The following is a 13,227-nucleotide window of genomic DNA, read 5'->3' on the forward strand; positions in this document are numbered from 1 at the left end:
GAGAATGACTGATCTGTGACCCACCTCCATGTCCTTCTTTCCCCACCTCCCAATTCCTCATATCCCTTCATACGTTTTGCTGTCACCCACACTCAGTAGCAGAAGTGTGAGACATCTACAAGACGCACTGCAGAAATTCACCAAAGATCCTCAGGCAGCAACTTCCAAACCCATGACCCAATTCCATCTCAAAGGGCAGCCAATTCCACAGGAACACCATCATCTGCAGGTTCCCCTCCAAGCCTCTCACTATCCTGACTTGGAAATATAACATTGTTCCTTCAGTTGCTGGATCAAAATCCTGGAATTCCCTCTCTAAGGGCATTGTGGGTCTATCTGTGGTTCAAGAAGGCAGCTCAGCCCCACCTTCTGAAGGGGTAATTAGGGATGGGCTATAAAAGCTGACCCATTCAGTGATGCCCATGTCCCATGCGCGAATAAAAAACACTGTCAATGTTAATTTAATAATTAACAAATGACTAACAAATAATTGAACAAATTGCAAAAGAGAATTCCAAATTGTACCACCAAATTGTCTGGCTTAAATTTCCAGACTCTGCCCTGAATCCTAGGCTTCCTAACCAGCAAAAATTGTTTCTGTTTAGCTACCGCACCTCTTCCTCTACCTCAATAATTAACCTTCTGCCATCTGAATTCCAGGCTGTTACATCTTATGAGAAACAGCACAGCAACTGGGCATTCAGTCCAATTGCTGTATGATGACAGTCATCTCCACAACTCCAGTCTGTTTTATCCCACCTCCAAAAATCCCTTGTCCCTTCTCTCTCATGTTATCTATCAAATTTCCATGCAAACCTACATAATTTTCTCTTTCAACCTCTCTGTGGTGGTGGGTTCCATATTCTCACCACCCTCAGTATAACCACATTCCTCCTGAATTCTTAATTCAATCTGTTGCAGTGAAAAGTGTGTGATTTAGACATATAATATCATTTTGGAGTTTGCATTTTGAAATAGTGGCATAAGGAGTTGGTTAGTTTTATGAAAGGTTTAAAAAGAATAAAAGATTGAACAGTCCTTTCTAACACTGACCAATACAGTTTGTCAGAGATATGGTCCTCCTGGAGTGTTAGTGGAAATTTGTTTTTACACTGGTGAAATAAACAATAAAAGCCATTAGTTTCTTTTTGGCTCAGAATAGTAACAAAAAAAAATTCAGGTAGTTCTGAGGAGATCAGATTGGGGTCATGAATAAATATAGTTTCTCTCCTTGAAAGGTGTATAGGTCAGTTAAGGAAAAGTTAGGGACAATCACCTCAGTAGAAAAGTTTAGTTTGTGAAACTTCTAAACCAGCAGAGTTTGGTTGGAAATCTGTATATTATTAGAAACTGAGAAAGACTGAGCTCTCCTTTTTGTGAGTATTCACAGATGAAGACTTCAGGGTTCACAAGAAAGAACTCTGGAGAATCAATTAAGTCAAACTTAAAAATATGATGCAAAGAGGTGTCCCTGATTGAAAATTCTAAAATGGATCGTGCCAAGAAATGGGATTGAGACTTTATTTGTCTAAGTTTATTTTTAAGAACCTCCAAACAGATAAACCTAAATAGCTTCGTTTGTTTTCTTCTGCTTTTGTCTTTTGTGTAATAAACTCATATGACTTTGTTTCAGTAAATGACCATCACATTGGCAACGTTATAAAAAATATCTATCAAGCTGAATTTCATCCAATATTACAATCAGGTGGGATTAGAGCATGGTGACTGGCAATATTATGTTCAAACCTCCTTGTTCCAGACTCTGTCAAAAGAGGAAACAAAACCTATAAATCTACCACAGAGAATAAATTCAACATTTGGAAGGTCTCCTCTAAATCCTCGCGTTCTCCAACCATTTTGGGTAACAGTGAAAACACAGAGTTTAATGTCGCACTGTCCAAACCCTGAGCTAGTTCTCTTGGCCCTTACTTGAGTGACCAGTTGCCAGTGTGTCAGTGCTGATTGCTCTTCCTCAGCAGGGTCAGCACAGAGCTGTGGGATTTCTGTTCTCCGAGTGCGTACTGTCTCCTCCAGTTCTGTCAGTACCTGTTGTAGTTTATGTGCCAGCTCACTCGGTTCACCTGCAACAAGAAAATCAGAAGCAGAGATAGACGGGGAGTTGGGGCAGTGAGAAACCCACAGCCTGACATTGGACGTAGTACGTCACAACCTCATTGTGAAGGTATTTCAGAATCAACATTCACAACCAGATTCATAAAGCACCTTTAAAGTTATGAAATGTCCCAAAATGTTTTGCAGCTTTCAAACACACCGAGCCATGTAAGGAGTCATTAGAGACAAGAAAACAGACATTTGCTCAAAGAGGTAGGTTTAATGAGCATTTAAAACAAGAGAGAGAGGCAGAGAGGTGGGGCAAATGGGGATGGAGATGGAACTCTAGAGCTTTGTGTCACAATTCATTTGAGAAAAATGCACCAATAATGGAATGTCATTATTCCACCATCCTTCACAAATGTGTCGCTAGCCGATTATATCACAAGATGATCAATTAGCGTGACGGACTGCTATTCAGGCCAAAGCAATTCACACCAGTTTTTATCATTGACATGAAAATAACTCCATTGTTACGAAACTTATTCTTTAACAAATGGCAAAACAAATTTATAACTGTCCCTTTTGAACTATGGTCCCTTAAACTCCAAACACACACACTCTCATTCACAAATAAGACAGACAAACGTCAGACAGTTTGACACAACTATTAGGGATGGTAAATTATAGAAAGGAGAAACAATTGTCAAAGTGTAAATCATAGACATGGGATGGCTTGTTGCTCATTGGTTTTTGATTGTAACAAATGATGGCACAATGTTGGCTGTACTGTAGTTGTTGATCCTGATTTAGTAGGTGACCGGTTATACCTAGGTCTTTCCTAGTGTTGGGATTCTTTCTCTAGAATCTCTCAGTTCTTTTTTTGTCTTTCTCTCAGAGAAGTGTGAGAAATGTTTCTGGTTTGCAGTCTTCTGGATTTCTCTGTGTGCACGGCCTCACATGTCTGTGAAGCCACAACTTAAAACAAACATATCCAAAGGCTGTTGCTAGGCAGACTTCTCTTAACAGAAAGATTCTTGGTTCTAGTCTGACTTCTAAAGTACCCAGCTGATTGCTGTAAAAAGTGACAGCGCTTTATGCAGCTGAAGCGTACACCAGCCGTCCAGTAGAATTTCAAATTGCAGAAGAAAGTTGCTCCTGGTACTTTTAGGCGAAAGCAGTGTATAGTTTATAGTACCAAAGGAACAAAGCATTATGTCAGGGCCTAACCAGCTGAAGTTAGAACCACCAACAACAGTTCCGTGAAAATCAGAGCTCCTGGAGCTTTGTGCAACTGGAGGAGATTGTACAGATCCTTATCATTCCTGATAAAGGCAGAAGCATTAACTTCAGAAAGAATCACAGACACGCGCACAAGCAGGTTCAGAAACAGCTTCTTCTCAGCCATTGTCGGACTGTCAAATGGACTCTAGCCTCAAATAATGTAGCCTGCAATGTAACCTATCTGCCTCTAAATCTTATTGATCTGTGGATCCTCTGCTTACTGGGATCTGTCTGTACTGCTTGTAAACAAAGCTTTTTACTGTATTTCGGTACACCTGACAATAAAATCAATCAAATCAAATCAGAAGATTCCAGAAATTCTCTCCAGTGTAGGGATAAGATTGAGTGTAGATGCCTTCAAGTGGATCTGTCCCCAGTATCTCCCGCTCCGAGAACATTGAGGCTCAGGGTGTGTGACAGGCACAAGACGCCAAACTATACACCATTATTTCAAAGTGTGGAGCTGGATGATCACAGCAGGTCAAGCAGCATCTCAGGAGCACAAAAGCTGTCGTTTTGGGCCCAGACCCATTCTTGGATTCTCCAGCATCTGCAGTTCCCATTATCTCTGATCACTGTTATTTCAAAAACTGCTTGTTAAAACGACTCCCAGACAAGATCCACAACTCTGATTACAGCCAATATCTCAGGTTTAACTACTGGACAGCTGGTGATTTAACATCTGATATTGCAGGCTGACCTGATGTGTTTTCCAAACAACAAACTATTTTTGAAGTGTAGTGACTGTTATAACGCAGCCAGCAAGCGAAACACCGTGTTAGAACCCTCACTGTCATCAACAGCTTTCAAAGTAAAAGATATCCCAAAGAAACCAATGCAGAGAAAACCAAAGGAAAAAAATACTTTTTGAAACTTCTACTGTAACAATAGAATCAACACCAGTCAAACATTAATTAATAAACAAAGAGTTCATCAAATAAAAGGCTAGGATTCACTTTGAGTCCTCGATACAACAAAGATGTAGCTATTGTACTCACATGACACCTAGTCCCAGGGTGGAACTGAGTGCAATCTCACAGAATTTCCAACTCAGGTATCATTCTGTACCGTCACCCATTCCTATCCCATTGGCCCAGCCATCAATGACCCTCCCTCCATCATAAGGTCACTCACCATCCTGACTTGGAAATATATTGCCATTCTTTCAGTGTTGCTGGGTCAAATCCTATAATTCCCTCCCTAGGGGCACTGTGGGCCTACCTACAGCATAGGGACTGCAGCGGTTCAAGAAGGCAGCTCACCCCCACCTTCTCAAGGGGCAAGTAGGGACAGGGCAATAAATGCTGACACCAGCCAGCAACACCCACAACCCATGAGTGAATAAGAAAGATTGTTTCAGTCCTTGAGTCACATTCGTCAGCCGTTGTATTCCGTTGGAACTCCCTCAACTTGATTAATGTCGACAGGTGCACATCTGTGAACCCTCCCACACCCATATCAGGTCCAATAAGAACTGGCACAACTGAAGACGCGGCAGTGCGGCTCCCCCAATTCTCATCCACTTGCTCTTCCTGTCTTTATCTCTCTGTCCTTCCCAACAGATAACCCATATAGGAAGTAACACAGTCCCTGCTGCATTTGCATATACCTGTCAAACATCAGGATCTGTTCTGAACTGTCTGCCACAAAAGCTATACTGAAATCTTACACCATTGCAAATTATTTTTCTATTTATTCTTTTTCTTTTTGTTTTTTAATTCCTAAGGCAACCTTGAGTCACATGGGCATTTCTTCTGAACCGAACTGCCTGTTTGGAAATCCACTTACCCCTTTTGGAATACTTCCCAGTTTCACTTTGGTTTTAAAGGGGAGCTTGTACAGAAGAAAATAAGGTTTTTCTCAAAGTGCATTGATGATTGGGACAGCAAGCTCCCAGAACAGGTTATCTCAGAGTACGAAGGGGCCTTGATTAGATGGGCCAAAAAGTCACAGAGTGGCAGATGGAGTTTAGTTTAGAAAAGTGTGGGGCACTGTATTTTAGAAAGGCAAATCAGGGCAGGATTTGTACACTTAATGGTAGCATCCTGGGGAGAAGTGTCCAATAAGGAAACCTAGGGGTACAGGCGCATAGTTCCCTGAATGTGGAGTCACATGTAGTCGGGATAGCGAAGAAGGCATTTGGCACACTCGCCTTTATGGGTCAGTGCATCGAGTACAGGTGTTCGGAGATCATGTTGCAGCTGCACAGGACATTGATGGGGTCACTTTTGGAATACTGTGTGCAATTCTGGTCTCGCTGCTATAGGAAATGCTTTGTTAAACTTGAAAGGGTGCAGAAAAGATTTACCAGGATGTTGCCGGGGTTGGAGAGTTTGAGCTACAGGAAGAGGCTGAATGGGCTGGGGCCATTTTCCCTGGAGCGGAGGCTAATGGGTGACCTTATAGAGGTTTATAAAATCATGAGGGGCACGGATAGGGTGAATGGCCAAGCTCTTTTCTCTGGGGTGGGGGAGTCCAGAACTAGAGGGGCATAGGTTTAAGGTGAGAGGGGAAAGATTTAAAAGGGACCTGAGGGGTAACATTTTCACACAGACGGTGGTACATGTATGGAATGAGCTGCCAGAGGAAGTGGTGGAGGCTGGTACAATTACAACATTTAAAAGGCATCCGGATGGGTACAAGGATAGGAAGGATTTGGAGGGATATGGGGCAAATGCTGGCAAATGGGACTAGATTAATTTAGGACAAGATTTTTTTTCTTTAGTCATTAACAGGATGAGGGTATCTCTGCCCAGGCAGCATTTATTGCCCATCCCTAACTGTCCAGAGGGCAGTTCAGAGTCAACCACATTGCTGTGGGTCTGGAGTCACACGTAGGCCAGACCAGGTGAGGATGGCAGTTTCCTTCCCGAAAGGACATTAGTGAACCAGATTGGCAATTTCCGACAATCGGCAACATATTCATCAGATTCTCAATTCCATACATTTATGGAATTCAAATTCCACTATCTGCCATGGTGGGATTTGAACCTGGGTCCCCAGAATATCATCTGGGTGTCTGGATTGACAGTCCAGCAATAATACCACTCAGCCATCACCTCCCCTAAGTTGTACCGAAGTTGTACTGAAATGTCTGTTTCTGTGCTTTACATCTGTATAACTAAACAGACCAAACAGCGTGTTTTAATTGGTGTTGACTGGGAGATGAATATTGAAATACTGACTGACCACAGAAAGCTCCCCTGCTATTCTCTGAAATAGCACTGTGGGATCTTTTGGATCAGGCAGGAAGATGGGGATTTGGTTTCAGGTCTCAACCAGAAGTTGGTAACACTGACAATGTGGCGCGGTCTGTGTACTGGAACTAGACCCCACCACGATAATTACCAAGGTCTTGCTCACGTACCAGTGCTCCCTGATGTTTGACACGGTTGTCCGGGGCAATCGGAAACTGTTGGTTGACCCAGGTCTGGGCAGAGAAACGAGTTGTTTTCAACATATGGAGTGTCACTAAGGTCTGAGAAAGTGTCCAGATATTCATCTTCCTCCCTGCAAGGAAAATAAGGGAAAATGTCAGTGAGCTGACAATGGGGAATGTGCACCGATATCATCTGGAGACAGGCGCTCCAACAATTGGAATATCAATGGAAATGACAAGTAGCCCAGCTGGAGCTGGAACTGAACTTCGGATGGACCCAGAGTAATTAGCAGTGAGCAGCTCTCACCACAGGAGGGTGCTGTTATCAGTGATTTCAGCCAAAATGTATAAATGCCGGATAAAATCCAAAAGGATTGCGAATAATGTAAATCAGGAACAAAAACAGAAGTTGTTGGAAAAGCTCAGCAGGTCTGGCAGCATGGTTTCGGGTCCGGTGACCTTTCCTCGGAACTCAGTTTGTAAGTGCAGTGGTCAGCCTGAGCCGGTCATCCCAGTGTGGATTGGTCACCCTGGGCTTGTCACACTGAAAGGGCTGATCCGGACAGAGCGATTGGTCACTTTGGGATGCACGTTCAGTTCCGGTTATCTGGGCTGGTCACCCTACGCTTATTATTCCTTTGTGGTCAGTCCAGACCAATCATCCTATTGGTCACTAAAAGAGAGAGTGGGGGATAATCAGGAAGAGTTAGTGTTTGTGGGATTATTTCGCCAGTTGGGCATGGAAATTCTTTTTCTTTCATGTGATGAGGGCATTATTGGCAGGTATTTATTGCCATCCCCAATTGCCCTTGTTTTGATCCTACAGTGTGGAAACAGGCCTTTTGACCCAACAAGCCCACACTGCCTCTCAGAGCATCCCACCCAGACTCATCCCCCTGTAACCCACCTAAGCTACACATCCCTGGTCACTACTGGCAATTTAGCATGGCCAATCCAACCAGCCTGCACATCTTTGGACTGTGGGAGGAAACCCACACAGACACGGGGAGAACGTGCAAACTCCACACAGACAGTCACCCGAAGGTGGGATCGAACCTGGGTCTCTGGTACTGTGAGGCAGCAGGGCTAACCACTGAGCCACTGTGCCTGCCCCAGGCTTTGCTCAGTCAGTTCAGAATCGACCTCGGGGGTGGGGGTTGGATTTGTGTACTTGTGTACTTGTGTACCCAGAACATTAACCTGCCCATCTGCGTGGCTTGTCCAGTATCTTCACTTCCAGCCTTTCTGAAGCTCTGTGATTGTGAAAGGCTCTATATGTGAGTCTTTCTCTCTTATGTGCTTGACACTAACTGTACTGAACTGGGCAGGAGGGAGCTTACGGATGCACCTCGGGGTATGAGTTCTGGAAGTAACAAAGAGTATATTCCAATATTTTCTTGGTCCAAATAACCCACCGGATCTGTGAGACCTGATTCCCCATTGCTCCCCTACCCTGAGGTGGAGCGAGGGGGATAGAAATCTTTTTCTGTGCACACCTGATGGTTGACATTGTCAGTCTGTCGATCTTCCGGTTCAGCTCAGCAATAACAACAAGTAACTCTGTGATCTGCTGCTCATAGTGGAGAACAGTTAATGCCTCTTCCTCCACCGATGCCTCCAACAGAGAGCCCTGACCCTGTACAGACAGAAAGAAACAACATTGACACCACTGCACGGCATGCAATGATGCCTTGTGTGAGATCACCTCAACACTGAAAACAGAAGGACCACTGAGCTCAATAAAAACCAAAAGAACTGTGGATACTGTGAATCAGGAACAAAAACTGAAGTTGCTGGAAAAGCTCAGCAGATCTGGCAGCATTTGTGAAAGAAAAAAACAGAGTTAACATTTTGGGTCCTGAACTGAGGAAGGGTCACCAGGCCCAAAACATTAACTCTGATTTTTTTCTTCTTCACAGATGCTGCCAGACCTGCTGAGCTTTTCCAGCAACTTCAGTTTTTGTGACCACTGAGCTCAGCCTGGATCCATACAAATCATCAACCTTCGAGAATCATATCAACTACATCCTTATTGCATTCTGGGATATCTCTAATGTATCATCCCCCTCTTTGTCACCTATTTTTCTGTGTTTGAACTTGGCAAATGTGTTTATGTGAGTTTATTGGAGCATTTAAAAAATATTTTTACTTAAAATGCATTAAAGACAATAAATACCTCTTTTTAAGCTCAAGGAAACTTGGCTGTGTATCTTTTAGCAATTAAATCATTAAACATTTAGTGAAATGATGAGTGTATCCATTTTACAACAAGCCAATAGCACTCACGGTAATGCCCCATTCTCTAGGCCAGACTTCAAGTCCCATCTACTCCCGAGGTGTATTCAAATGCATCAGAACAGTTTGCTTAAAAATATCTACAACAACCTGATGCGGTCAAACACAGTGTGGGGAAAGAGCAGAGGCATCCCACTGCTCCTCAGCTGATTGTAACAAATTAAATCTGTATCATTCTGGCCATCGACACCTCTATTAACTCTTCCCTAGCTCTCTACAGATCTAAGTAGAAGACAATAGATTTACAATATCACTAAGTAACCATTGATTGAGTCACTATTGTTTGTGGGATCTTGCTTTGCACAAACTGTCTTTTTTTAAATCTCTCACGGAACATGGCCATTGCTGACTGGGCCCAGCATTGACTGCCCTGACCCAAGGTGCCCCTTGAGAAGGTGGGTTGCCTCTCTGCAGTGATTCCGCTGTGACGACACTTTAAAAATATTCTTTGTCAACTGTAGAGCATTTCTGGACTTCCTCAGGTTGTAAAGGTGCTATGGAAATGCAAGTCTCTTATTTTTTTTTGTTTCCCATTTAACAGAAGGCTCTCATCAAATCCTGGTAGCATTTTTATCACATCTCCTCCTAATCTTCTCAGCTCAAGGGAGAACAATCCCGGCCTGTCCAGTCTCTCAACGTCACTCAAATTCCTCATTACTGGAAACAGTCCAGCGTCTAATTTCTTTCAGGAATGATTATACTGAGAGGAGACCAAGATACCTGCTCTGATGGGACTCACTGTGTTTGTGGACACAGCCTCAGTGAAATGTAAAGTACAAATCCAGGATAAACTCTCACTCTCAAGGCTAACAGACCCACTCACATGCATCAACAGATCCTAACAGCTTAGGGATCTGACGGCTGTTTTATTGAACAGATCCACAAATCTGAGGGATAGATTCCGCAGGATTATACCTCCACTGTGAACTGTGACTCCATCTTCGATGGTCCAGTTTCTCCTGCTGTCCCTTCTTCTTCCTCCCAGAGGTCAGGTGGCAAAGGACAAAGGGTAGGTTGGAATTTGGTCACCCCTCTCTGTTCCTGCTCCTTTACCTTCACCGACTCTGGGACCGTGCAACCAAACATATTTTCTTTTGGGACTCGGGAAACACAGTCTGTGGAACCAGCAGACTCCGAGATTTCCTGTCTCAACAAAAGTCGGAATTGCCTTTCCTCTGGGGGCTGTTGCAAGTTAACATCCTTTCGATTTGAATTTCCTCTTTCAGGTCAAAGGCAGATTGTCACCATATCAGAAACACACCAGCACATTTGAATTTACAGTCCAGAAATAGGCCGCTTGGCCCATCAAATCACTACTAGAGTTTATGTTTCATATGATCTCCAACCCAGATCCCCACGCTCTGTGTTACCAACATATCCTTCCACTTGTATGGCTAGATTTTCCGTAATTACATTGGTATTGACTTGATTTGGTTTAGGTTTATTGTTACATGTACTCAAGTACAGGAGTACAGCGGAAAATGTACAATGTCACCGTTCCCAGGTACCTCTTGGGTACAAGATACCTAGGTACAAATTCTTTGGGACGGAAATGGAAAAACGATGAAATAAGTTTTAAAAAAATCAGCTCTATGGCTTATTCTTAGTGTAAACGTGGGAAAATAAAGAAATAAGATAAAAACTGAAATGTTACAGTCGTTTCTAAAACCACGTGGCTGCAGATGCTCCAAGCTGGACTCTGGGTTACTCTCCCAACCCCCAAACTGGGCTCACTCTCCCCCTGCACTGGGCTCACTCTCCCCCTGCACTGCGCTCACTCTACCCTCGTGTCAGGCATGTCCCGACCCCTACACTGCGCTCACTCTCCCCCCACACCAGGCAAGCCCCGACCCCTGCACTGGGCTCACTCTCCCCCTGCACTGGTCTCACTCTCCCCCCGCAACACCAGGCAAGCCCCGACCCCTGCACTGGGCTCACTCTCCCCCCGACACCAGGCAATGCCCCGACCCCGCACTGGGCTCACTCTTCCCCCACACCAGGCATGCCCCGACCCCTGCACTGGGCTCACTCTTCCCCCACACCAGGCATGCCCCGACCCCTGCACTGGGCTAAGTCCCACCCGGGTTCACCAGTTACTTTGCCGCTGATCGCCATCAGGAACGCCAGGTTTCACCACCACTCACCAGGCTTTGGCCCCAGCTGCTGCTTCACCACTGACAGCCACCTCCACTGAGTCATAGAGAGGCACAGAGCTGTACAGCACAGAAAGAGACCATTTGGTCCAATTCGCCCATGCCGACTATATATCCTCAATTAATCTAGTGCCGTTTGCCAGCACTTGCCCCATATCCCTCTGAACCCTTCCTATTCCTGTACCCATCCAGATGCCTTTTAAATGTTGTAACTGTATTATCCTCCACCATTTCCTGTGGCAGCTCGTTCCATACACGCACCACCCTCTGTCTGAGAAAGTTACCCCTCAGGTCCCTTTTAAATCTCTCCTCTCTCACCTTAAACCTATGAACTTCCCCACCCCGGGGGAAAGACCTTGTCTATTTACCCTATCTATGCCCGTCATGATTCTATAAACCTCTGTAAAGTCACACCTCAGCTTCTAACACTCCAGGGAAAATAGCACTAGCCTATTCAGGGTCTCCCTATAGCCCAAACCCTCCAATCCCAGTGACATCTTTGTAAATCTTTTCCCAACTCTTTCAAGTTTCACAACATCCCTCCGATACGAGCAAGCCCAGAACTGAACGCAGTATTCCATAAGTAGCCTAACCAATAAATTGCTTCCCATCGGGGACAGAGTCCCACATTCTAACCACTTTCTGGGTAAAGAGTTAACTTAAGAATTCCTTGTCAATTTATTTGTATATTTGTGGCATCTAGTTCTGGTCTCCACCACAGGCAGAAGTATTGTTGTTAAATACGTTATGCTGAATTTTAAAAGCCTCTATCAGGGCAATCCTTCAGCTCTCTTCTAGGGGTAAAGGCTCCAACCCATTCAGCCTTTCTCAGTGGGGTTAGCCTCTCAGCTCTCCCATGGTCACTCCTGTGATTCCATAATTTGTCAGCACTTACTGAACAATCTCGAAGAGGTGCACTATGACTTACAGTAACAACCAGTTTGCTTGCAAACTGACAAAGTTATCCTGACTTCCCCTTGCTAGAAGTTACATCTAACTGTAAAGATGGACCTGCCCTCTTCAGGAAAAGGAATATGTCTAGATATTATACATTTTAGAAATTAAACAGAAGCATTAGGAGCAATAATTCCCTGGTGCATTTTCATGGCAGCACCTTGGCCATTTTGAGTGAACTTACCAAACTGTCAGCCTCTTTTGTCATGCAGAGTAAATTGTTCTTCCCTTTGGAATTTGACATTCTTGCATCTGTCCTGATGAGTGCAAGTGTATCTTGTTGCAGCAATGAGTTCTGTATGAAGTGACTATTCTTTCTTTATAGAAAGGAGGTGGAAGTCTGTATTTTAGTTTGTAGAAAGGAGAACACAGGCATTAGGTGATGCTGTTAAAATCCCATGTAACTGAAATAGACCAGGGTGACACGGTGGTACAGTGGTTAGCACTGCTGCCTCACAGTACCAGAGGCCTGGGTTTGTTTTCAGCTTTGGGCAAGGGTCTGTGTGAAATTTGCATGTTCTCCCTGTATCTGTGTTGTTTTCGTCTGGGTGCTCCAGTTTCCTCCCACAGTCCAAAGCTGTCTAAATTAGGTGGACTGGCCATGCTAAATGCAAGGATGTGGGGATTAGGGGTGGAATGGTCTTCAGAGGGTCAGTGTTAACTCGATGGGCCGAATGGCCTACTTTCGCACAGCTGGGATTCTATGATTTACTGCAAACATGAACCTCCCTGCCACCTACTAACAATAGCAGAGCTTGAGAAACAATAAATCCACTTCAGTCTTTAATAAAAATAGAAATAACGGAGCACTACCTTATTTTCAAACACTTATTGATACTTATGCTGGAATCAATAAAGTACATTAAAAGGAACTTGATTTTGCAGGGATCGATAATTATATGGACTTAGTAATGATGGGCGCGTGGAAATAGGCACAGAAAAAATGTGTCGCAGTGCCTTCTGGGAGATGTAGTTTGTTCCCCGCTTGTCACAATTGGCCAGAAGGACGTAGAAACTACAGAATATCCCAGAAACCCTCGCGGCCCGGGCCGGTGCACCGTTGCAGACTGGGATTGTAGTCCATGCTGCACCATCGTGGAGGACGTACAC

The 13,227-nt window shown here is 44.3% G+C and overlaps 1 protein-coding gene across 2 annotated transcripts in view; it reads right to left on the reverse strand.

Annotated features, from left to right (window-relative positions):
- Positions 1-12,814, reverse strand: part of LOC125465960 (colorectal mutant cancer protein-like) — a 45,191-nt gene extending 32,377 nt beyond the window's left edge. The window contains exons 1-4 of one of the 2 annotated variants that reach the window (XM_048559994.2): positions 12,302-12,814; positions 8,212-8,351; positions 6,704-6,846; positions 1,930-2,081 (exon numbers count right to left, since the gene is read on the reverse strand). In XM_048559994.2, the coding sequence (XP_048415951.1) occupies positions 1,930-2,081; positions 6,704-6,846; positions 8,212-8,351; positions 12,302-12,361 (495 nt within the window). In that variant the 5' untranslated portion in view covers positions 12,362-12,814. Of the gene's footprint in view, positions 1-1,929; positions 2,082-6,703; positions 6,847-8,211; positions 8,352-9,925; positions 10,088-12,301 lie in introns of those variants that run through there. The other variant, XM_048559995.2, reaches the window with a different exon arrangement.
- Between the last annotated feature and the right edge of the window lie 413 nt (positions 12,815-13,227).

The sequence above is a fragment of the Stegostoma tigrinum genome, chromosome 30 (assembly GCF_030684315.1).
Source record: "Stegostoma tigrinum isolate sSteTig4 chromosome 30, sSteTig4.hap1, whole genome shotgun sequence".
Taxonomy (NCBI): Eukaryota; Metazoa; Chordata; class Chondrichthyes; order Orectolobiformes; family Stegostomatidae; genus Stegostoma; species Stegostoma tigrinum.